At 39.1% G+C, this 23,351-nt stretch overlaps 3 protein-coding genes across 6 annotated transcripts in view; 1 reads left to right on the top strand and 2 right to left on the bottom strand.

Annotated features, from left to right (window-relative positions):
• LOC113494575 (tenascin-like) overlaps nucleotides 1–3,772 on the top strand; it is a 48,407-nt gene extending 44,635 nt beyond the window's left edge. For both annotated transcript variants that reach the window (XM_026872976.1, XM_026872975.1), the window contains exons 5-8: nucleotides 481–610; nucleotides 1,000–1,136; nucleotides 1,884–2,065; nucleotides 2,637–3,772. In XM_026872976.1, the coding sequence (XP_026728777.1) occupies nucleotides 481–610; nucleotides 1,000–1,136; nucleotides 1,884–2,065; nucleotides 2,637–2,807 (620 nt within the window). In that variant the 3' untranslated portion in view covers nucleotides 2,808–3,772. The remainder of the gene's footprint in view (nucleotides 1–480; nucleotides 611–999; nucleotides 1,137–1,883; nucleotides 2,066–2,636) is intronic.
• Nucleotides 2,297–10,500, bottom strand: LOC113494574 (octopamine receptor-like). Of its 3 annotated transcripts, none has more exons than XM_026872972.1 (9): nucleotides 10,399–10,500; nucleotides 7,326–7,572; nucleotides 6,686–6,947; nucleotides 6,172–6,319; nucleotides 5,675–5,757; nucleotides 5,392–5,487; nucleotides 4,702–4,805; nucleotides 4,106–4,294; nucleotides 2,297–2,801 (listed from the first exon to the last, which is right to left on the bottom strand). In XM_026872972.1, exons 1-8 carry the CDS (start codon nucleotides 10,483–10,485, stop codon nucleotides 4,107–4,109), a joined length of 1,215 nt encoding a protein of 404 aa, XP_026728773.1. In that variant the 5' UTR covers nucleotides 10,486–10,500; the 3' UTR covers nucleotides 2,297–2,801; nucleotide 4,106. The 3 variants fall into 3 exon arrangements, with proteins under 3 accessions (XP_026728773.1, XP_026728775.1, XP_026728774.1); XM_026872974.1 differs by lacking the exon at nucleotides 10,399–10,500 and adding an exon at nucleotides 9,710–9,990; XM_026872973.1 differs by lacking the exon at nucleotides 10,399–10,500 and adding an exon at nucleotides 9,373–9,534.
• A 294-nt stretch (nucleotides 10,501–10,794) lies between these two features.
• Nucleotides 10,795–23,351, bottom strand: part of LOC113494028 (neurogenic locus Notch protein) — a gene marked incomplete at its 5' end in the record, with an annotated part of 95,636 nt that continues 83,079 nt past the window's right edge. Inside the window, 17 exons of the mRNA XM_026872148.1 lie at nucleotides 10,795–13,559; nucleotides 13,880–13,987; nucleotides 14,314–14,436; nucleotides 14,744–14,879; nucleotides 15,257–15,373; nucleotides 15,665–15,776; nucleotides 16,113–16,266; nucleotides 16,592–16,796; nucleotides 17,257–17,425; nucleotides 17,723–17,923; nucleotides 18,201–18,409; nucleotides 18,533–20,808; nucleotides 20,991–21,130; nucleotides 21,417–21,566; nucleotides 21,847–21,995; nucleotides 22,294–22,439; nucleotides 22,817–23,049. Of these exons, the coding sequence (XP_026727949.1) occupies nucleotides 13,366–13,559; nucleotides 13,880–13,987; nucleotides 14,314–14,436; nucleotides 14,744–14,879; nucleotides 15,257–15,373; nucleotides 15,665–15,776; nucleotides 16,113–16,266; nucleotides 16,592–16,796; nucleotides 17,257–17,425; nucleotides 17,723–17,923; nucleotides 18,201–18,409; nucleotides 18,533–20,808; nucleotides 20,991–21,130; nucleotides 21,417–21,566; nucleotides 21,847–21,995; nucleotides 22,294–22,439; nucleotides 22,817–23,049 (4,822 nt within the window). The remainder of the gene's footprint in view (nucleotides 13,560–13,879; nucleotides 13,988–14,313; nucleotides 14,437–14,743; nucleotides 14,880–15,256; nucleotides 15,374–15,664; nucleotides 15,777–16,112; nucleotides 16,267–16,591; nucleotides 16,797–17,256; nucleotides 17,426–17,722; nucleotides 17,924–18,200; nucleotides 18,410–18,532; nucleotides 20,809–20,990; nucleotides 21,131–21,416; nucleotides 21,567–21,846; nucleotides 21,996–22,293; nucleotides 22,440–22,816; nucleotides 23,050–23,351) is intronic.

Raw genomic sequence — 23,351 nt, 5'->3', positions numbered from 1 at the left:
CCGTCCTCTTGCATCTGAAGTACATTGTATACCCAGAGTACCTAGATAACAAAACTAGTTATTTTCTCATTGACACTTTATGATATCGTATGACCGTGTGATGAGCATCTTAAGAGAAAGGTTTTTTTAGGCATGGGTTGCAGTTGTGAAAGCTTATCAGAGCACTACACGGCGTTTTGTGGCGACTTTTCCACAACTTAATATTTTTACTTTATTAGTTAGTGATGAGAAAGCTCTGGTACTTATAAGAAATTTAATTGGAATGGTCCGATAGCAGATAGGTCGAGGTCATCACATAAAACCCAATGTGTGCAACGTGCCATAAGTTTGATCTCTGCCTAGGACAAGCGTCTGTGTGATCCATGGATGCTGGTATTGAGCCTAGTCTCGAGTCTTTATGAATGCGACTTGGATTGTAACTTTCTCTTAATCAGTCGTAAACAATATTGTATCTTAATTGATTTCCTATTATATTTCCAGTAATCGGGGAGCGGTGCGTAGTTGACCAGAACTGCTTCTTAGGAGAGGCGACGACTGAACGACAAGCGTTCTGTGTCCGAGGATACTGCACGTGCCAGCTGCAGTTCAGTCCTAGAGATAATGGCACCAGGTCAGTGATAACTCATCAAGAGAAATTGCTTATCAAAATGATTGAAAAAGATAGATACTCTTTAATTCAGAAAACAGTGTTAAGCTATCCGCGTTAAAGTAATGGGGCGATTTCCTCGCAGACACCAATTATGAAATAACGCATCACAGCTCTGTAAATCCTCATGTTATTGTTTTTCTATGAAATAAACTATTCGATCCTATAGGGCTTGATACAGTTATATCTTTAATTTAAGTTGAAAATAGATTTGTATAGATTTCCCAGACTTTCGTACAGAAAAATCGACTTCTGCATTTGTATCTTCCTATACCTACCTTTTTCATTAAAGTAGTCGTTTGTTAGGTATTAAATGGGAAAACATGATGTCCTAAACCTATATATTCTTGCAGATGTGTCCGCGACGCGACTCTGGGCGAGTTGTGCGAGGACCAGCTGCAGTGCGCAGGCGCAGGCCTGGAGTGCCGCGGCACGTGTCGCTGCAGAGAGAACTGGGTCGCTCATAATGGAACCAATGCTTGTGTGGAATGTAAGTACTCACTTACATTTCTAAATGTAAACTGTCAAATGTACTATACCTACTGGTAGTACCAGTATTGTTAAATTGTACTTACCTATTTATTTAGGATATTGACAGACTTGGACATGCCTCCATCGTTAAATTCTCTATCGGTCCCTTTATTCGTCTCAACGTAACGATAGTCTTCACGTCCCGTTGATTCAATTTGATTAAATTCAACTTCAATTGAATTTGGCTGACATAAGTATCTACTTTATTTGTGCTAGTGTTAATGACTCTCGATTTTACCTTGATGTTATTCCTTTCGTATTCATTAAGGTAGTTAGGAGTAATTTGAAATACCTTGACACGGCCCTTAATTGGTTCGATGTATCGAGTTATCGAATTCTGAAATAGCAATTAATTAGTCGTACCTTTAATCAAACCACCAAAAAGGGCCAGGGACTGCTAATATAATTAGGATGCTATACTTAGGTACATAACCTTAACCTAATTGGTATGGTCTACAAATTTCTACGGCTAAAATAAACAGCCAAGTGATTGAGGTCATCACGCCAAACCCTCTGTGCGCGATATGTCACGGGTTCGATATCCGCGTAGGACAAGTGTTTGTGTGATCCACGAATGCTTGATCCGAGTCTGGGTGTCTGTGTGCATGGGAATTGCTGTGCACATTCCTTAGTGCGGGACTCATTTGTAGAAAAGAAAATGGATTAAATTTTGGACGACTTAAATTCTATTTTTTCTCTGAATCAGCTGTCCAAGCTCTGAACGACACGTGCGAGTACGACGTGCAGTGCGACGGGCTGGCGGGCTCGCCGGGCGCGGCGCTGTGCCTGGGCGGCGCCTGCGCCTGCATGTACAGCGCGCACCCCGCCGGCGCGCCGCCGCGCTGCTGGCACCGCCGCCGCCCCGGACAGGAGTGCAAGAGGGATGAGGTATGTGCTAGCTTAATATGGACTCTTTGGGATTCATAGAAGAAGGGCATTCTGTATAGAATAAGCGTGAATAAGGACATTCCTCATAGGTATAGTATGTCAAAAAAGCGCTTTCATGTCACGCCCCAAACATGTTGGGCTTGTGGCTAGTGGGGAGACGCATTAGGAATGACTTGTCAGTATTGCAATGAGATTAACGAATAATATAACATGCTAATTAAAAATCAAAAATTATCATACATTAAATTTTTTAATCAATCCATAAAATATTTACAAACGACAATAAATTATTAAATTCTACCTTAAATATACACACTCATAATCACTATAAATCTTAAACACTATGATGACGTCACACCTACAGTCAATCCTCTTTCCCCGTATGCCTTTGTTACTGTCATTTAAGCCAAGAAAACATGTCATGATTATAAAACTGTACCCTACTGGGCCCCGATTCAGCTAGTTACTTTGTCAATTTAAGTCAATTTTCTTTCATTCATCGGCCATTGTAAATAGCAGAATTGGGGCCCAGTTCTTGAACATATAGACCTCAACTATAAAACCTTCACAGGAGTGCGTCTCTGAAGAAGACGAGCCTGGCTACTGCTTGTCCGGTCGCTGCACGTGCAAGACCTGCGCTCCCGACGCTAAGGACTTCGGCGGAGCGGCCACACTCTCCCGCCCGCCAATCGTCATCTCCGCCATTTTGACAGTTGCCGCCATCTTGAGATACCAGCTGTGAGAACAAAAAAAAGATAAGAATCGAATATTGACAGATTGTTAATAACATTTGTTGTTTTATGTAGAGAGATGATATTAATTCGAAGTCGTTAATATACGAAAATAAATTTCAACGTTTGCACCAAACTTTTATTGTAGGACAGCGTAGTGCAAAAAAGATGCATAATATTTTTACTTTAAGGAAACCAAGTATTCCGAAACGTATCAATTCATTGTCAATTAATGTACCTAATAGATGCTAGAAGTTTGTTGAAAACAAATACGCGATATTATAACTACAATAGATTTAAAATCTGTTTAAAATTTTAATATAACAGAAATATTGTAAATCTGTACCTATTTGGTCACCTAATATTATGTTGCTCATTAACCTTTCCTAACTTAGCAGTATTTACAAACAACCCTTAATTAACGTTCTTGAACGTATATCTGTCTCATCATTTTACTTGAGTGTGATAAAGACAACCTATACACTTGAGGACCTTTACAGCCGATGTAATTTGGCGCTTCAGAAAAGAGATAAAAGCTTGTTAGAGTGAGATAAAACTATACAAGCTGCTTGTGTAAAACAGAGACAGCGATATTTTGTTGCTCTATTTCGATGTGCCAAGTTACACTGGCTACAAATGAATGACGTTGTTAAGTATATGCCGTGATTGTAACTGTTAATGATGCAACAGAATTTAAAGAACTAAATGAATTCGTAAATAAAAATACATTAAGTCGCACAATGATTAGAATAGTCTGTTAAATTGTTTGTAGTTTATTTCAAAGTTTATTTAAGTTGTAAATAATATTTGTTGTTGTTAAAATATATTTAAATGTTAAGCGTAGATTTTAATATACCAGTTAGATCAGTATTTTGCGAGTGCAATTTTTATATATTTGATTAATGAATGGGTAGTGTTTATGCCAAAGAAATGTACACAAATATTGAATGTGTAAATATATATTATTTATTTTATTTATGTGTTGTTTTATTTGATTGAGGTGGTTTTACACCTGCTTTATGAATAGTAAGTACGGAATGACATCTGTCTAATTTACTTGTTACTTCAATATAATATTTGTTCAATAGTTTTTTTCTTAATATGAATCACTCCCACACTTAGCAATTTATAATTAAATCGCAATTAAACATTAAAAGTCACAAGCCAAAAAAACACCAAACCACGCGGGGATCGAACTCGCGACACGTCACACAGTCTGTTTGGCTTGGTGAACACTTCACTACCCGAGCAAACGAAACAAGTATCATAGTAGATATAAGTATTCATAATATAGTCCAAAAAGTATTACCTCATCGATGCCGTAGTGTAGGAGTCATAGGCACGTCAGCTCGCACAGTACTCGCGAGCGAGGCGTGCAGGGCGCGGCGCACGCTGGGCGAGGCGGCCGCGTACACCAGCGGGTTCAGGGCAGAGTTGGTGAACCCCAGCCACGTGCACCATTGCCAGATGGAGTCCTGCACGCAGTCGCATAGGGAATCTGGAAAAGGGGAAGGTGATATTAAAGAAAATATTCTACATGTGATCCGTTAATCATAGTCATAACGTAAGATAGGAAAGTTCGATCAAATTAAAACAAATTCAACCACTGGCTGTTCCGGAAAAATGGGCTAAATGTATCAAGTTTTTATCCTTCTATTGCTAATACTAAAAGAAGTTAAGATTACCCCACGGCATGTAGATAAGTAAATCTTTTCGACTTATCTAAATGTTACGCGACATAAAAGGATTAAGATTTCCATTAGAGTTTTTGTTCGCTACTCCTGTTAGAATTCCAGAAAATTGTGAATTTTTCCAAATTTTATGTTTTAAAAAGGTTCAGAGTCTAACGGTCTGTGGGTTATGTGGCCATAGATAGATCTAGGGAAAGTTAAAAAGAAGACTTACCTATAGGAAGAATAGTGAAGAAAGGAGACCAGCAAAGAAGAAACAAGCCCATTAGTCTGACGATGGTCCGCGTCGCACGACGCTGGCGGGAGATGATGGTGCATCTGCAAAGATTATATTAGTAATTAGTTAAAACCTTTTCATATAAAATAGAATTTAAAAAAATGTTGTAGTCATCCTGTGATTTGAACTTGATACTATATGGTGGAGCGTGTAAATAGCTCCAGTCCAGGTGGAGGGATTTGGGCTGGTAAGAAACGTAAATTGATGGCGGAGCGGTGCGGTGCGGCAATATACATATATGATAAATATTATAATTACGTCAAACTACACAGACTCACCCGTCGCAGGATCACGGCACTCCTTGAGGGTCTACCGAAGATTATTTTTCACAAAAAACAAGAACGACGTTTGCGGAGGCATAATCAAGCAGAGAAGAAGGAAGAAAAAATTTAACATCTTGACAACTTGAATTTTTTAATTTTAACGCCGAACACGACGATTGTCAATGATTGACGATGCAGCGCCAACTATTGGGTTCTGTCGGAACCCAAACAGTCGCAGGGCCATTATGAAGTGCGGGGGTTTGCCGGCAGATGACACAATTAAAAAATTAAACATACATATTACGCGCAACCAATATATCTAAATTGTTTGAATAGTTTGCCACAGTCGTAGATTAAAACTTACGGAGCACCAGGATGCTTTAAAGGTGTCGAGGCCGTGCAGCCATCGACCGGCGTGCTCTCTGGTTGGTTTAGATGACGTCCCTTTGGTGAGAGAACGCTGTAACATTAAGTAAAGGTAAATTGCAAAAAACAATTAGAAACAAAATTGGTCACCCATCGTTACGATGCACGAGATACAGCCACATGACAGACGGATTGACAGACAGACAGCCTTTGTCCCTCTTCCCTGTAATGGGGTTTTAGATGATGCCGTGGATGATCTAGACTAATCTGGATATACTTACATAGAATTATTTTGTTGTCTTTGCGATGTACGAATCGGCTCTGCCGTGGCACACCTTGTCAGCGCTGTTTTAGAAGCTTTGCCCTGAAACATTTAGGAAGATGTTTTTCAAAATTAAGTTTCATATTGAGACATAATAAGTAAAATTCATAACATCTGCTTGACGTTTTCTTCTGTAAGAGACAGTTTAATATACTCAAGGGAAGGTTTTTAATCAGTGGATCATAAACGCAAGCCTTTCTTTTTTTCGTAATTTGTGGTTGATTACAACCTAGACTCTTTCATTCTTCTTTTTCCTTTGTCTTTATACACTAATATCTATTCTCATTTCAATATTTTCTGTTCTTTAAGAGGCCGTGACCCCTAAGTTTGTTTCGACATTTCTCTTAAAAGTACAGTTATATTCCATTTACAGAATAAATGATTTCATTGTGACTTAACAGCCCAACACCTTCTGATGGAAGTGTGAAACATTATCGTCCCTGAAACCTTTATTACCTCCTGTACGGAGTCTATACACGGCATGCCTCCCCGGTGGGCTCGTATCTTGGGAGGAACAGAGAGCGCGAGGAGTATGCGGGCGTATAGTACCAACATCACAACAGCAGGCAGATAGAAGGATAGGGTCGCGCTGTAGAATACGTAGCTGAAAACGAAAATAAAAAAGTAGATTTCTTCTATTTAGTGGATAGATATTGAATAGTAGGTAGGTACGATCAGGCGCGAAGCATAGTCTTGGGCTGTTTTACCATACTGTAGGTTAAAATTTAGGTCAAAGCTGTTTTAACAGGAGGAAATTCGTTATTCCCAACGGACCGGATGCCTGTAGATATTGGCAAATAACAATGTCAGAATAAATGTTCCACTTTGATGACCACTTTCGCGAGAAACCGTTTTTCTAAGATAATAAAGCAGCGCAAAAAAAAAATGATTTTGCGCTAACGTAGACTGCTTCAAAGGGCTATAGGGTACGTCAGTGAGAAGCTACTTACTATAAGGTCTTCTTACATACCCAACATTAGTGTTATCCGGACACGCCTTTTCCTCAGCATTAACATACTTGGGCGACGGTATGAAGGCTGTCGGCAGTGCCACTACCACAGCCGTGGGCCACACCAGGGCCGTGTAAAGTCGTGCTTTCTTGGCCCGTCTGGCGCGACCCAGCGGTGCCGTGATACCAGACCACCGCTCCCAGCCCAGCGCGCAGAGAGAAAGGATGGATGCTGTACAGCATAGCACATCTAGCATCTTCCAGCAGTCACAGGTTATCGGGTCTGAAAATAGAAAGAAATTGTATTAGACCCGACAGGCCATATTAGCAAAAACAGTTAGGAAGTTTTCATTTGTGGTTCTTAAAGTCTCGCCTTAAAGTGTGTGATAATAAAAACGAATGAATTTTATAGTGACTCATTTTTTAAATCATTCTATTGCATGTCATCTTTTTAACAAGAAACTTTAAAAACTATGTTGCTGACTCATAAAACTGACACGTCATGACGCATATCAATCAAAAACAAGACTTCTTACGCACATGAAATACAGCATCATTGAAAGCCCTGGATTTACATGTTTATCTCTATCACTACCTAGTATCTCCCAGCTTCAACCCGAAACTACAAACTTGCGTTCAAAATTCTGTTCAGACAACGTACCTAATTGAAACACAAACAGCTCTCTCGTAGCTGCTACCGGCAGCACAAACAACCCGACCAGAAGATCAGCGGTCGCGAGGCTGGCCAGCGGGTAGTGCGCCGGCGCAGTGCGCACGCGACGAAGCGCGATCAACACCGCTGCGTTACCAACAATGGTGACAGTTGCTAGCGCCGCCATCGCTGCTGCTGTAGCACACCAGCCACTTGAGAACCCGCCTCGAGGATGCAGTGTGCTGTTTTGGAACATCTAAGAAAACAAACATTATTTTTATAATAACTATCGTAACGACTGATTCATTATTAAATGATGTATCGGTTTACTCTCTCGTATTTATCGGGGTGCCAGACTAGTTTCGGACCCAACCGGAGTCGTGAATCATAAGCTGACGCTGCGGGATCGCGAATCGTTCACCCCCGATAAATACGCGTGAGTGAAGCGTTACATCATTTAATTACAAACAAACATTGTTAAATATTGCAAAAGTATGTTCCGTTCTCTCAGAAAAACCGTGTAAACGGTTTTGTGGGGCATAGATATTAAGATACAGTGTACAAACGTGATTATTACACTTAATAAATAAACAAAAACTAGCAAACAAACTTGGCAAAAATATTCAGCGATGAATCGAATAAAGTTCTGCGAGTCGTTTGAGAGTTATGTAGGTATTTCTATTATAGCGGATGTCAGAAGCTTGTCATAAAGATATTAAAAGGTCATTGATTACATTTTAGCTGTCTGCATCGACGATCAACGTTACTCTTAAACTAGCCTTGTCTATTAGAAGACCACATGTATGTATGTGGTCTTCTAATAGACCTTTTTTAGTTTTTTGGTAAACTCAAAAATAAAGACGTTGTTAGATCACGCCGACTTCAGACAACAGAAGACGGCACGCAAAGAAGGAGGATATGTCGGACACAAAACGACGAAAAGCCCCTCAGGCCCTTTCCACTGCCTAAGCCAGAGCCACGGGCTTTCTCGCGCATGCTCTCTGCAACTCTAGCAAACCTTACTCCTACCATCGCACCCCTTTGCTCAGTCATGAATATTCCTTATCCAAATTTAATTCAATGAGATCTTCGTATTTTTTTCCAGTTTTAGTTCTGCAAGATCACGTAGGGTTTTATTGCAGCAAATGGACATATGTAGGTAAGTTATAACTAAAAATCTAACTAAAAACTAATCTAACTGACCTTTTGTATTTCTTTCTTTGGGGTTAAAATAATATGTAAAAGAAGTAAAATCAAAAACTCCGCCTCCTCCCAGCTCCAGCGTTAGTGCGGTGTTAGAAAATATAAACCGTGAAGTGGACCAAGATTCGATTACAAACAAAGGGATAATAAATACGGCTCGGTTAATTATATTTGAGAGCTACAAAACGAAAAATCACATATATTCCATAATTAAAACAAATTAAGTTGCACTTACTGATTTGTTGTAGAATTCATTAAAGAAAAAACTAAGTGAAACTCCCGCACTAAAGAATTTAATCCCGTCGCAATTTTCTAAAAGTGAAATAAACACGCTATAAAAACACAGCACTTATGGTTGGCACAGCTGGGCCTTTTAATTTGATAATATTTAAATTAACTCTACTAATTATAGAAAACCTACCTTCTCGGATCATAATACTTCGACTAATATACATAACTTGTCATCAGGTTACCTACTGGTCCATATTTCGGCAGGTTAAAGCTATTGATATTAATTTTTAAATACTACAGCTATAAAAGATGATGTCAAAGGCTTTTGTATGATAAAAAAAATCCCACGATGGAGTCTTCCCTATTCTTAAACTTGAAATAGTTAAAAGTTAAGTTTATAATAATGAAGTTTTGGTTTTAATAAACTGTAATTGCCTATTTCATTGTCTTGCGAGTCATATATGAAGAATATTTTAATTCCGGTGTCTAGTGGCTGGTTATTATAGTTGTCAAAAGGAATGATATTCAAAACATCTTATTTTCGCCAATACATCTTAGCACGAACCACAAGCCCAGTCCGATCAATATCGACAATATCCACATGTATTAAAGAAAGACTTACCTTGTACACACCAACATGCATAGATCACACACTACACAACACATCACAAAAACACTGGGAACAATTTAAGTTATTCAAGAATAACACCATCACAATAATATTATATATCCATCCTTCTGCTATGACATGACACAAGAAGGCAACAAGAAATCTACGGAAAACATTAAAAAAATATTTCTAAAAATGTTAGTCATTTAGTCCGTTGTTATAAGAACCTCATAAGGAAATTTGTTACTGTATGGTACCAGAAACACTATAAAAAATGTTCTATTAGCATTTTAGTAATAAAAGGCTATTCTAATTATCAATCAACGTCACAGAGAGATATAAAACTTACTGTTTTGCCTTACTATACTCCTCCAAATGTCTTATTAGTTAAATATGTTTTTTATAGCTTTAATTACGGTGAAACTTAAATACTTCATATTAAAAAGCGTTGCAATGGACAGTTATAAATATATAATAGAAGACTACAAGTCATAGGAACGATTAAATGAAAATAAGAAATTAGGAAGATTTAAATAAAGTTGAGGGTACTTTGAAAATGTTGTCAAGACAATTCGGAAGCATTACCGTTGATTGTCTAATACATTAGAAGTACTAAAATGGAACAAAGCATTAGTAGATTGCCATAATAGAAAAAAGGTTAATGAAATAAGTTAGGTATGGAGTGACGATAAGTAAGTTTGTAAGTAGTGAAGCATTAAATTAATTAGTAAAAAGTATTAAGTTCCTATTCTTATGAAAGTAATTGTTTATTGTACCTAAAATACTTGAATTTCTCTGTACAATGTTCGATGATTTTGAGGAGATAATGTTTTAACAACAAATCACGTAAGCTTTCAAAAAACTAGCGAGCCAAATTTGAACAAAAATTTTATGGGACCAAATGAAAGCTATTTTACGATAATTAAAAATATGAGTCAACAAAATCGGTTTATTCAGTCGGAAGACTTGAAATAGCAAACATAAAAGAAAAAGAGCCTTTTTGAAATTGGTTAAAAATATTATGATTAACACTATTACCCGAACTATATACCACCTGCACGGGCCGCGGTCGCAAGCAGACTGCTGATCTGAAGTGAAACTCCTTGAGCGGCGACTTTTATCCATGTACCTTCAATTATTTACCCTACAATATTGTGGGCTTATGAACGCTTAATAAGTGTACTATGTACTATGTAAGATAATCGTATCCGTCTTCAATATATATACCTAAGTATTGAGTATTATTAAGAATTCCCAACTCCCTGTGACAGCTGCTACTGGTTGTTATTTAAAATGAGAAATCATGCTATAAGCAGCCATTTTGGAATTGAGTTATCAAGTTTTGAATTAGGAAGGTATTACGATGTAAAAAAACAGATTTATTTTATTCCTTTATTGTCATTACAGGAGAACATTTATTAAAATTTCATTTTTCCTTAAAAATTAAATGCAATTATCTTCAATGAAAATAATTGTTTTAAAATATATTTACAAGTTTACCGTCTATTGCTAGAGAATTAAACTAATTTCATAGTTTAAATTACAATCTTTTTTTTTAATTAAAAAGGCACACGGATTGAAGATCTTTAATTCTAATTACTTAAAAAAATATCGAAGAAATGTTTTAGGCAGTGTATTTCTTTCTGGGTTTTAACCTTTTAAATTTACTTGAGGTCAAGCATGATCGTATCCCCATCTTGCGAAAGGGACCAAACAGTTATTGTAGTCACGACAGGTACTTATAATATCCTGTCGGTTTTGTATCACTGTCTACAAACATATCGTAAATATTTCTCCAAGTTACATTGCATAACAAAGTGCCTTCAAGTTTTACAAATGTGCCATTCTGTTATTACACAAAAATATCAAAATAACAACAACATCAGTTGATGAGTACCATTCTATCAATTTATCGCACTTAATTATCATTACAGTCTTTATTTTGATACATTTTGATGATTTTTGTTCCCGAGATTTTGTACTTAAGCCAATTCCATTGAAGCGGTCGCTTAAAAGTAAGCAGTTAGGAAGCACATATCTCTTATTCATTAAACTATCCTACATCAACTAGTATAACACAGTACGTGTGCTACGGTACATAACCATTCTGCTCATTGGCACATTCAGATGACACAAAAATATAATAATAATAAAACCTAACCTAAAATAAAACTACGAAGATCATTTATTTCATTCGCTTTTTTAAATATAACTTAAAATAAAAAAAAAATGATAAAAATATTTACAGTTAGCGTTACAACATGAAAAGCTAAAAACCTTTAAAAATACTTAATTATTAAAAATATATTACAATATAATAGAGTATGTATGGAGTTGAGTAAAAATTGAGCATGAGTGGTCCGCGTCAACTATTTATATTTAATTAATAATTGTCATTTTTAAAGCGCAAATGGAATGGATGAGATCTTATTTTAATTGGAAAACGATACCCCTACCGTAGGTAAGGCATACGGGCATTTCATTATAACATTATTTAATAAAAACCCAAGCTTTTTACCCTTACAAAATATGCCCAAAATGATTCAACTAGTGCACGTGAAATACATGTTTAAAAATGTCTTATTATTAAATTTGAACTCTCAATTTGCACGTCGATTGGAAGCAATTGTGGAATGATTCGATAAACGGAAGATATGTAAACTATACCATAATATTAAAAACTGAGATTATTGCCAGATTGAAAAACCTTCAGCATTTAAATTATAACTGGCAACATTCTCAGTTAATATTACAATTAAATACTAAATTAACACAATTTGTTTCTGAAGCCAGCTTTTTAATTTTGATGTCATAAATTATATTTAATTTTAAAAGCCTTGCTTTGTTTTTTAGTGAGTTAGCTGGCTTTAGTAACAAATTGAAACTATCTACATACTAGAAGCGATAAAATCCTATTCTATTGAATCACACATAAATAATTTCCATACAAGTGTGCCGTCGAGTTGTCGAAGCCTACCGGGCTTTGCCGACTGCACTTAACAAATCTCATAAGCCTTTGAAGTATCGCACTGTGGGAAATTATCGAAGAAATTTAGATCAAAAACGACTGATCGTATAGGTAAATTGAAAAAAATACTTAATTATTCAAAAATGCACCAATATGTTTTACTGCTTGAAATTTACTCACTATTTTAATTTTCTTGAGATGCTTTTTTTATAAAATTGTATTTATTTTCAAATTATATTGCATGTTTTTTTTGCGTTGTAATAAATAGATTGTTGTTTTTCGATCTGCTAGCTATCCTATTTTCCACAGTGCATTAATCCTAAACGCAAACTTACGAACAAGTAAATAAAAAATAAATCAACAACGTAACAAGTGTGTCATTATGAGAATGTGATTGTTTCAGTGTATTTTACTGTCACACGAAATTGGACCCTTACTTATGAGACATAAGACTGTTTGTTGTAGGCAAGTTTTATAAACTATATAATATCATGTCTATAAAATATCAGTACCACATTGAGTACAAAATTGGAATATCGATTGAGAACCTCCTTTTTTGAAGGAGGTTAAGAATACACCGAAAGGGAATGCTTTAAATCACGAGATTACTGAATGATAGTGCGTTTTTACACTACTATGCTATACACTCAAGTCATGGCTGTACAAGTCAGTCTATGTATACGACGATGCCGTCCACAGTCCTACAAAAGCGGCAATGGACGTTAAAATTTACACGCATCGATCTGTACAATGTCTTTTTAGGCTGCTACAGACGTTCGTGTTTTGTAGCGTTTAAAACGCTGTCATGTTGAATATATTTTTAGTCATTTTTTTATGAAAAATCATCTTTTTCAGATTAAACTCTCATCATAAAATTTGTCTTTTAACGTCAACCACAATATTAAAACTTTACGTATTTAATGTGTTGCAATGTAAAAATTACTTTTAATATATTGCAACTTCGACTTAACAGATTCAACAAAAGAAATTACAAAAACAGAACGTCAATTTGTCTAGAACCAACCCTTAACTAATATCTATATGTAGATGGCTTCCGTTGCCCCCTTATTGGTCTGTTGTATGTCGTTGGGGGAGAGTGCAGCACGATCTGACCAATCAGAGTGCGGGGATTGTGTGAGCGGCGTCTGCGGCGACGGCGTGGACCAATGGTCGGGCGACTCCGGTGACGGCGTCGGGAACGTATCACCGATTCCCCAACCGCCGTATAAACCTGTTGAGAAAAGGTTTATTAAGTTTTTTGTATAATGATTTATGAAGAACTAGCTAAAATATTGCCTTCTAATGATATTGGGATAGTGTGAGTCTAATTAAAAGGAATATCAAATGACGACTTTCTAAGAGTAAGATTGTCAACTGATAACCATTAAAGTCATTAGGCTTATGTTAAACCATCAGACTATCATCAAAAGGTAATGTAGACTTATTCTCGTGAAGAAAAAAGTTTCAGTTTCAGTTTACTACTATACAACGATATACTGGTGTATGCAACAATTCTATTTATTAAGTGTTGACTGAGCTGCGTATACTCACTGGACATCATGTTGGTGAGCGCGGGATGCTGCGCGCCCTGCACCTGTCCGAGCGCCGCCGCGTGCGTCATAACCGCCTGCAGCTGCGCGTTGTGCTGGCCGTTAGCACCTGTAGGGAGGGAAGAGATCCGTTAATATCTCATCTAATGCGTAAAGAAATTGAAGATAACAGAGAGATTCAATCCTGAGTATGTTCGGTTCGGGTTAATAAGTCTGATGTATCTAAGATGAAAGATATTGGATTGATCAGCATTTAAATCTAAAGGGTAAAGTACAATACTGAATTTGAATTACAAATTTTTAAACATAAAATAACATTTATTTTTATGAACATCTCGTTTGCAATTATTTTAAGTATTTTTCAAAAGGGACACGAAAAATGTGCCTCATGCAAAATCTTGAGGAGGGACACCTAGTGATGAAGATGGTACTTACTAAGATGTGCGAGTGCGGAGTAAGCCGCGGCGTCGAGCTGGTGCTGGTGGGAGTGGCGCAGCGCCGCCATGTGCGCCGGCGACGTCGGCAGCGACGGCCGGGACTTGCCCGGAGACGGAGATCCTGGGGAAGACACAACGGATTAGAACAATTGAATAAAAAGGTACCTAGTATTTATGTCACTTACACATTAAAGACAAGAATTAACGTGGCTAAGAAATCTAAAAACACATGTACAAAATTTTCAAATTATTTAAATTCACGGAAAAGCAAAAATTTTTTTCATAAAAAAAGTTTATTTCCATTAACAGGAGCTGCTATTTCGAATATGGTTAAGGTTCTATAAACTGTGCAAAAACTTATTTTCTTGAAATTTCATCTGTGACATTTTATTTTACTTATAACAGTCTATTTGAACTAAGTGACTTACCTATATAAGCATGCGGCGAGGTTGTGTGGTTGCTGTGCGTGGGCGAGTGGTTGGAGTAGGGCGGCGACAGCGACGCGCCCAGCGCGCCGCCGCCGAACGACTGCTGCAGCGTCTGACCCGGCTGCGGGACGAAGCACTGAGGACGTGACGGAGGCTCATACACACATACATACATACATACTGCATGCTCTTATAGATACATACAGGTTAGATAGAAGATACCGAGGAAAAAAATTGTAGTCGGTGATGATCGTTTTAAAGTAACGATTTTTGAGTTTTGTCCACTTTTGGGGAAGAGAAACGAAATAGTAAATAGTTTTTTTGACGATTTAAGAATTCCATGCATTCAAATAAGAGCAGGTCTTCAAAATCAAAATCCATTTATTACGGCGCAACAAACTCAACAGCATAGCACGCTGTAATTAGGTATTCACCAGTGCTGTGATTCTCAATTATAGTCAGTACGTTTACTGCATTCTACAAGATAGATAAAGTCTTCTTAATGATATTTACCTTGACGCAGTCTTCATAGCTGGGCGGCTGCTTGTGCTGCACGAGCTGCTCGATGCCTACGAACTGCGCCATCGCGTTCGAGTACAGCGACGTTGCGTCGTACGGCGACGGCAAGTCCTGTCACATAAAACGTTAAGTTAGAACTTAGATATAGGTAAAAGTATGGGAAAAAGCGAAAAAGAAAGGGATTAAGATAATTAAATAGAAAAAAACATTGATCGTCTGTAATCGTTATTCTTAACTTTTGCTTTAAAGTTTCGAACACGCCCATTTTAAAGATGTCTGCCAAAAGCCACGCCTCTCTAGACTGTTGGGTGTATTGTTTCGATAACTTCAAGTATTGTGGATAAAATACGATTGTATTATAGTATGGGCCATAGAATAAAGTCTAAATTCGCTTAGTCTTACCTGTAAATTTTGGAGCGGTGATTCGACTGGACTCAAACTGGAGCCTAAGCTCTCAACGCTCTGTGGCACTTCCTGTGCCACTTTCTTATTATTCTTTTTTACGCTAGGTTTCCTGGAACACAGAAACATAAATTTAAATTTACATTGATCTATTTTCAACTTAAATCCACTACGGTTTTTGAGGAGAATACGGAAGGTATTTAATAAAGATTTATCTCGAAACTTAGGATAGACATAGACATTATAATATCAAATTAATAGAAATCCTGCACCATTACTCGAAACTCGAGACTAGATCAATATGGGTAAAGGGTTTTTCTCCGTCCTATTATAGGGTATCAGGCAAATAGGCTAAACATATCCACGAATCTTAAAGTTAAATAATATAAATTTCGAAACGAAATTTTTGAAATGTAAAACGCATAATTCTTAGTGTAAATATCCATACCGTCTAATCTGTGTGGTCTGCAAGTTATTGTTGTCGTAAGCCTGGTCGGGGCTGTCGGGCCCGGCTTTCGCGCGCGACTTCTTCGGCTTGCCCTTCGCCGCGGTACTGATGACAGTCGGCTGGCTGATCAGCTGCGGGTGCGGGTTCGGTGATGCTGTGGAAGATACAATAATGTTAGAATGCTATTTGAAGTCAAATAATTAAGTCATTTCTTTGTTTTTTTTTAAATGGTACCCTGATGTGTACACTGTATCAACATTTGAAGTCAAACGGTCAATATCAATCATTCTTGTTTTAAGGCTGTAAATAGGAATATCAATGTGCTATTTCGGCATATCACCAAATGGCACATATGCAAGAATCAGAGCTTGTTTCACACCATTCCCAAATCATGTGATAACAACTCTTCAAATCTTCCAAGCCACAACGTGAACTAGTACCAGTATGTTAACTACATATTCTATAAAACTATAACTCACGCATCAAATGATGATGTTGCGGCGGCGGTCTGGGACAGTGTTCGTCCAACAGCCGCACGATGTCATCATGCATGCGCTCCTGAGCGACGTCTCGCGGCAGCCGGTCCATGTGGTCTGTGATCTCTCTGTTCGCCATCGCGTCTAGCAATGCTCTGCAGGCCCCGTATGAACCCTCGCGGGCTCCTAAGAAGAGAGGGGTCTCGTCCTGAAAGGAATTTGAATAGTTAAATATGATATATTGACGTTATCGTTTTTGTATTAATGGGATTTGTTTAATATTTTTGTAATTTGTGTTACGGACAGCTTCTCGTGTTACCAGATTCAGTTGAATACCGTACTGATGTGGTAACTGCGTATCTGACTTCCGCAATCTACTTCACTGAGTAACAATATCCTACTACAACGCAGATGTTCAGTTTCATCGCTGTTCAGGAACATCGGCGGTTGGTAATAAGGTATATTTCCGTTTTTCTTTAAGTTAGTTTTGTGTCTAGATACGCGGTGGTGTGTCGAGTCAAGTTTTATGATACAGAGACACCAGTCGCATAAGGTAGCACATAATAGCAATTTACTGTATTTGGATAACTGAATTCAATATTCAAAGTTTCAAAGTCAAACAAAACACAACCTAATTCCATAAACAATAAGCTCAAATATCACAATACCTTATCGTCCTGCGCGTCTCTATTAGCCCCATGTGCTAGCAGTACATTCACTGCGTCGATATTGTTGACGGCGGCGGCCCAGTGCAGCGCTGTCTTCCCGCTGTTGTCAGCCGCGTTGATGTCCGCGTCAGCGTTGATCAGGTCCTCCACCATGCCTTCTATTGCAAGCCTGTGGGGAATATGTTTGTTAGTTCATGATTGAAAGACTTCATTCGTATATGATGAATAGATTTTGATCGAGGTCCAGTGCTGGGCATACGAAAAATGTCAGTGAAAGATGACATTAACATATAGGCTATTGATGAAATCACAATAAATTGTGCTGTGGACACTCCAAGATTGATATTTCCAGGATTATTACTGTTACATTTAAAGCCCAGATATAAAGTGACGAACAAGAACGCTTGATTTCGATTACTCATTCTCTGCGCTTTTTACGCGTCAAAACAATTAACCGTCTAATTACCTTGCAGCCAGTATAAGCGGTGTAGTTCCATCATGCATGCGCGCATTGAGGTTGGTGGCTCTGTTCCTCAGCAGGATTTGGAAGACGCCCATAGCGTCGGCGGCGACGGCGGCGTGCAGCGGCGTGCGGCCCGTGTTGTCCTGCGAGTTGGCGTCCGCGCCCGCGTCTAGCAGCCGCTTAGCTGCGTCGGCGCGAGCGTATCTGTACAAATTTATGAATATTAAAATAAGGTAACAAAAATATTTAATACAAATGTCCGTTTGTTCAACTTGATGATGATTGTATTATTTATTGCATTAAAATTGGTTGATGCTGTTTTTTTCTGTAAAGCATGAAAATGCACCATACTGAAAGAGTATGTTACTAAATAGATAGTTAGGATTGAACTTATGTTATTCTAATTGAAGTTGTTTCCAATTTCTCTATTACAAAGTGTATAGAAAAGTTAAACTATGGAAAAAACTCAGTATCTACTCACCTAGCCGCCAAATGCAGACTTGTCTCTCCAGTCTTATCCATAGCAGCATTCAGTTGTGCACCTTGAGCCACTAAATCTGATATCACATGGGCCGTCTGTTCGTCTTCAGCGTCAGAGCCCTGGTCCAAGCCACCACCGCGAACGGCCGCTACCATGAGAGGCGTCATGCCCAGCGGCCCGCGAGCGTCAACCTCTACGTGACCATCGTGCTGTGGAGAAGTTAAGTTTTGGTTAAGTTGCTTAGTACAGGATTCTGTTTAATCACGTGAGATTGCTATTACTGCACTTACAGATATTTGCACAATGAATAAACGTCTTAAACAAATACTTACGATAGCTGGTGGTGTCATCATGCTGGGCGGCACTCTTATATCAGCAGCGTCCAAATGCTGTTGCGTCCAGACCCTGCCATCGTGACCAGCCTCCTCGTAATCCGTGATCGCTGTATGATCTGATGCATATCCACCGGGAGCCCCATTCGCATCTCCTGGACCTCTCGCACGCTTGGCCCTCGGAGGCGCAGACCCATCATCATCCTCATCAGACCAGTGGTGTGGGGGACCCATATGACCCCCATTGATATCCACATCAATACAACCGATCGATCCTTTATTCAGGTTCCTCATTTCTTGACCATCGGGCACACGCCTGCGTGACCGGCGTCTTGTCGAAGAGTTGTTGCGAATAAAACCTTCGGGGAACCATGTTATACCGGCAGCGCGTTTCCTTTGTGCAGTCACTAATACACCAATCAGTAGACCAGCTAATAGAACTAAGATCACTCCGATGAAGACGTATTTCGAGTTCGTGGGAACATCGATCTCTGGTGGATTGACGCCTTTCACTTGGAATATGGGGAAGTCTGGTGATAAGGAGTGCTTGGAGGCTGTCGCAGCCAAGAACTCAGCTGCCTCTCTCGCTGAGAAGAAGCATTCCGAACTGGACATTGACGTGCACTTCCTGTTATCAATCTCCAAGTAGACCTGAATACCCGACTGTCCCCTCTCAGTGGATATGATACCATGTTTCTTTCCAATCTCGGTGTCCTGTAGTCCAACATCTGTTGAACCCTTCCACGGGTACACCATATCATTGCCTAAGTGGTCTTTCTTAATCAATATCGTTGTTCTTAACTGATGGCCTAAGTCTCGGAGAAAAGCTACGGAGTTTTCTTTAAATGTTCTCATGTCCATCAACAGAGTGACTGACATGACACCTTCGGCTAAGTGTGGCGGCTCGTTCTCGCAGTCGAGACCGTCCCAGTTACATTCAGCGTTATTGCAGCCGTAGTCGCAGTGGCCATCAGCGTAATGTTTCTTACAGTAAGCGTCGTAGATCGGGTTACAGCGCTGTAACGACTTCTGACAGTCTCTACCGTCGAACAGACAAGCCTGAGTGTTGCACTCTTCATCACATTCACCGTCCATGAAAACTTCCCAGCACTTGATTGTTGCGGTACAGTTCGCCCAAGGATTGAGGCCTAGAGAGCAGTCGTTTCCATCAAACTCACATGCGTAAGTATTACATTCTTCATCGCACTGATGGTCACCTCGCTTCTCCTTACAACCCTTTTTGATACACTGTTCTCTTTGGAACGCCAGGTCAAGTTCTTCGAAACTTAAGCCTGGTTTCTTTGGATTGAAGCCTCCACCGATTGGACTGCTATAGCCACCTCTTGAGTGAGGGTCGTGGATGTCACAGTTCTTGCCAGTCCATTGTCTTGGGCAGTAGCAGAGGTAGTCTCCAGGCTTGTCAATGCATCTGGCTTCGGGATGCTTGCAAGGATTACTGAGGCATTCGTTCATGGAGTCAATTTCGCAATTGATACCTGATAGACCTGATGGGCAATCGCAGACGTAGCCGCCTATTTCAGATGTTCTGCAGTAGCCTCCATTCTGGCACGGGTTGGAATCGCAAGCGTAGCCCGAGTATTCACAGTTCTTTCCATAGAATCCATCGCTGCAGAGACACTCGTGTCCTCCCTGTATCGCGGTACAAATACCTCCGTTCTGGCACGGGGAGTTAGCGCAGAAGTTCACTTTGGCATCGCAGTGTCTTCCCATGTATCCAGGCTTGCAGTTGCAGTGGTAGTCGTTGACAAGTTGAACGCAGTCTTGAGTGCCAGGTGACAAGCAAGGGTTGGACAGACATTCGTTAATATCTCCTTCGCATCGCGGGCCAACGAAGCCAGGCGGACACTTGCACTCGAACCCTCCTACCTTGTCGATACAAGTGCCGTTGTTATGACACGCGTCTTGCTTACAATCATTCACATTGATCTCACAAATCTTGCCAAGAGTTCCGAAGGGACATGAGCAAGAGAAGTTGTTGATCAGATCGTGGCAGGTTCCTCCGTTCTGGCAAGGGTTTGGTAGGCAATCGTTGACGTTGAGTTCGCAGTTCTGTCCTTGGAATCCTTTGGCGCACTGGCACTGGTAGGTCCCTACAAGGTCCTTGCATAGGGCGCCATTTTGGCACGGCGCGGAGTCGCACTCGTTGATCTCCTTTTGGCAGTAGGATCCGGTGTATCCTTCGAGGCAGTGGCAGCGGTGAGAATTGCCGATGTCTTCACAAGAACCGTTGTTGCAAAGTTGTTTTAGTTTAACGCCTGGGGACAAAAGCAATTAATGGATAAGTTTCAGCAAACATTTACTTTGTGTTCTATCATAAAATGAATACAATGAATATAATAGTGAAATGAATTATTGAGCAACTGATCGAAATTTTGAAAAGATAAAATGTATTGTTAGTAATATGTATTTAACATTAAATTACCTCTGAAATCCATACCTTTCCTGATAGCCGCGTCTTTACAGGACACCATCTCGACGTCGCACAGTTTGCCGGACCAGCCCGGGGCACAAGTGCAAGTGTATTGAGGACCCTTCTGTGAACATGTCGCTCCGTTCTCGCAGGGATTCACCTCACACCTGGATAGAGTAAGTACATTAAGGTAAATTTTAATGTAGATTTTACGACGGTAGTTGCAGTAGCAACACTTTTTCATAATTGTTTTAAAACATTGAGCCTTTCCATACCACTTATTCAATGTTAATAATCTAAATATAAACAACTGAAATAAGAAAGATATACAAGGGTTTCTATAAATTTCCAAAAGAAAAATCTATCTTCCTTCAGCAAACTCACGTCATACGAGTGCATACGCACCTTGATGACATTATCTATAGTTATATAAAACTAATAACTGCTACTAACCAGTCCACATAATTCTCGCAGTGTTTCCCGGTGTACCCGTAGGGGCAGTGACACGTGTAGTGTGTGATGTGGTCGTGGCAGGTGGCGCCGTTGTCGCACGGCGAGCTGTCGCACATGTTTATACGGAACTGGCAGTTCGAGCCCGTGTAGCTGTGGAGAGAGGGTTCAGTTAGGTGGTTTTCATTGGTATTTATCATTTTTTTTATAATGTGCATGGAATAACATTTTAAATTCAATACGGTGATTTTAGAAGCAAGTATAAACATATACTTTCTTATAGACCATAATTGAGCTTAGTGACGATTAATTAAGTTAATAATATTGCGTTAATTAATCTTCAATTATTTTATTACGATACACGTTATTCACGTAAGACATGTTTGTATTTAACATACACCGATCATCATTTAATTTTAATATATAAACTTACCCAGGTGGACAAGAACAGTTGTAAGAGTTGATCCCATCAATGCAGGTGCCGCCGTTCATACAACTAGACTCGGTGCAGTCTTCATCGTTCGTCTGGCAGTTGATACCGGAGAAGCCCAGCGGGCAGGTACATGTGTAGGAGGCGACGTACTGGAATGGAAAGAAAGGTTAGACTTTTGTTTGAGGTTATAAAACTTTTGTAGGTTATAAATGGAATTCATTTGATTCCGTCGTTACTTGATTATAGCTAAGTAAGACTTAAAAATCTTCATCTTTTTATAGGTACAATTTTTATCGATTGGTAAAAGTTTTTTAATACTTTCTCCAATGTATTACAGGCCAATTTTGGTAAGTTACTGAAATAGGTGGCGCTTCTATTCTATACGTTCATATCAGATAAACAAAATGGTATGAGAAATCACTCAAAGCGATTATAAAATATTCTTACCTGATTGCAAGTAGCTCCGTTCATACAAGGCCTGGACTGGCACTCATCGACGTCGATCTCGCAGTGCTTGCCGGCGAATCCACTTGCGCATACGCAGTTGTAGTCGCCGATCGAGTCCAGACATGTCGCGCCGTTCTGACATGGGACTGTCGGAAACATAAGTGAGATTAATCAAGATTGAGAACAAACAACAAAGGTCAAATTAAATATGAGAAGCTTTAATTTTTTGCTCTTTTTTAACGAATTAAGGGTGAAGTACAAGTTTCGAAACTTGACAAACTTATGGGATCGAAAGCCAAATATGCTTGATAGATCTAAACGAATATAAATATAGTATAGCCTGTCAAATAAGATTCTATACTTAAAGGAGTATGCTACGCCTTTGATTTCACTTTAATCCTCGTAAATAACATTTAGAGCAAAATTAACTTATTTCGGCTGAGATATCGAAAGTAATGAATAACAAAATATTTTCCTCTAAAGCCTCTGCAATAAATACAAAGCTAGTTAAGCTAATACTTACATGAAGCACAATCATCAGTATTGATAGCGCAGTCCTTTCCCTCGTAGCCTCTCGCACAGAGACAGGCATAGGAGCCCTCAGTATTGATACAGGTGGCCTCGTTGTGACAGGGCGCGGTCACCGCACACTCGTCCACGTCTCTCTCGCAGAGCGCTCCCGTCCAGCCCACTGGGCACTGGCAGGTGAACTCCGCGTAAGAGGCTTCCGCTACGCAACGACCGCCGTGGCGACATCTGTGGAGAAAGGTAGGTTTTGAGTTTTGTGGCGTTTGAAGTTGGAATTGATTTTACTAGTTGCTTGAATATTTTTTAAGAGGAAACGTTTTCATAGTTTGACTACTTTTAACTAGTTTTATCAAAATACTCTAAAAAAAAGAATTCATAAACAAAATTGTAAATGCAACTTTATCAAAAATTTAAAAGTGCATAAAATATGTTTGTTCCTTTCAGCCGAACGCCGGACCTTAGAAAAGGAGTGCTACTTAGGTAGGTAGGTAACATTATTTAGATTCAATTGTGGTTGCTTATAGCTTGCT

Source organism: Trichoplusia ni, chromosome 5, assembly GCF_003590095.1.
Source record: "Trichoplusia ni isolate ovarian cell line Hi5 chromosome 5, tn1, whole genome shotgun sequence".
In the NCBI taxonomy this organism is placed as follows: Eukaryota; Metazoa; Arthropoda; class Insecta; order Lepidoptera; family Noctuidae; genus Trichoplusia; species Trichoplusia ni.
The sequence above is the reverse complement of the archived record's forward strand: the minus strand, read 5'-3'. Positions and strand labels throughout refer to the sequence as shown.

What these genes read in the sequence shown, in the direction of transcription:
- LOC113494574 (XM_026872972.1), bottom strand. Translation starts at nt 10,485, where the DNA reads ATGGATAAAAGTCGCCGCTCAAGGAGTTTCACTTCAGATCAGCAGTCT. An exon ending in GCAGGTGGTATATAGTTCGG is followed by an intron (nt 7,573 to 10,398) that starts GTAATAGTGTTA and finishes TTGTTTTCTTAG; the next exon opens with ATGTTCCAAAACAGCACACT. An exon ending in TTAAAGCATCCTGGTGCTCC is followed by an intron (nt 4,806 to 5,391) that starts GTAAGTTTTAAT and finishes TAATCTTTGCAG; the next exon opens with ATGCACCATCATCTCCCGCC.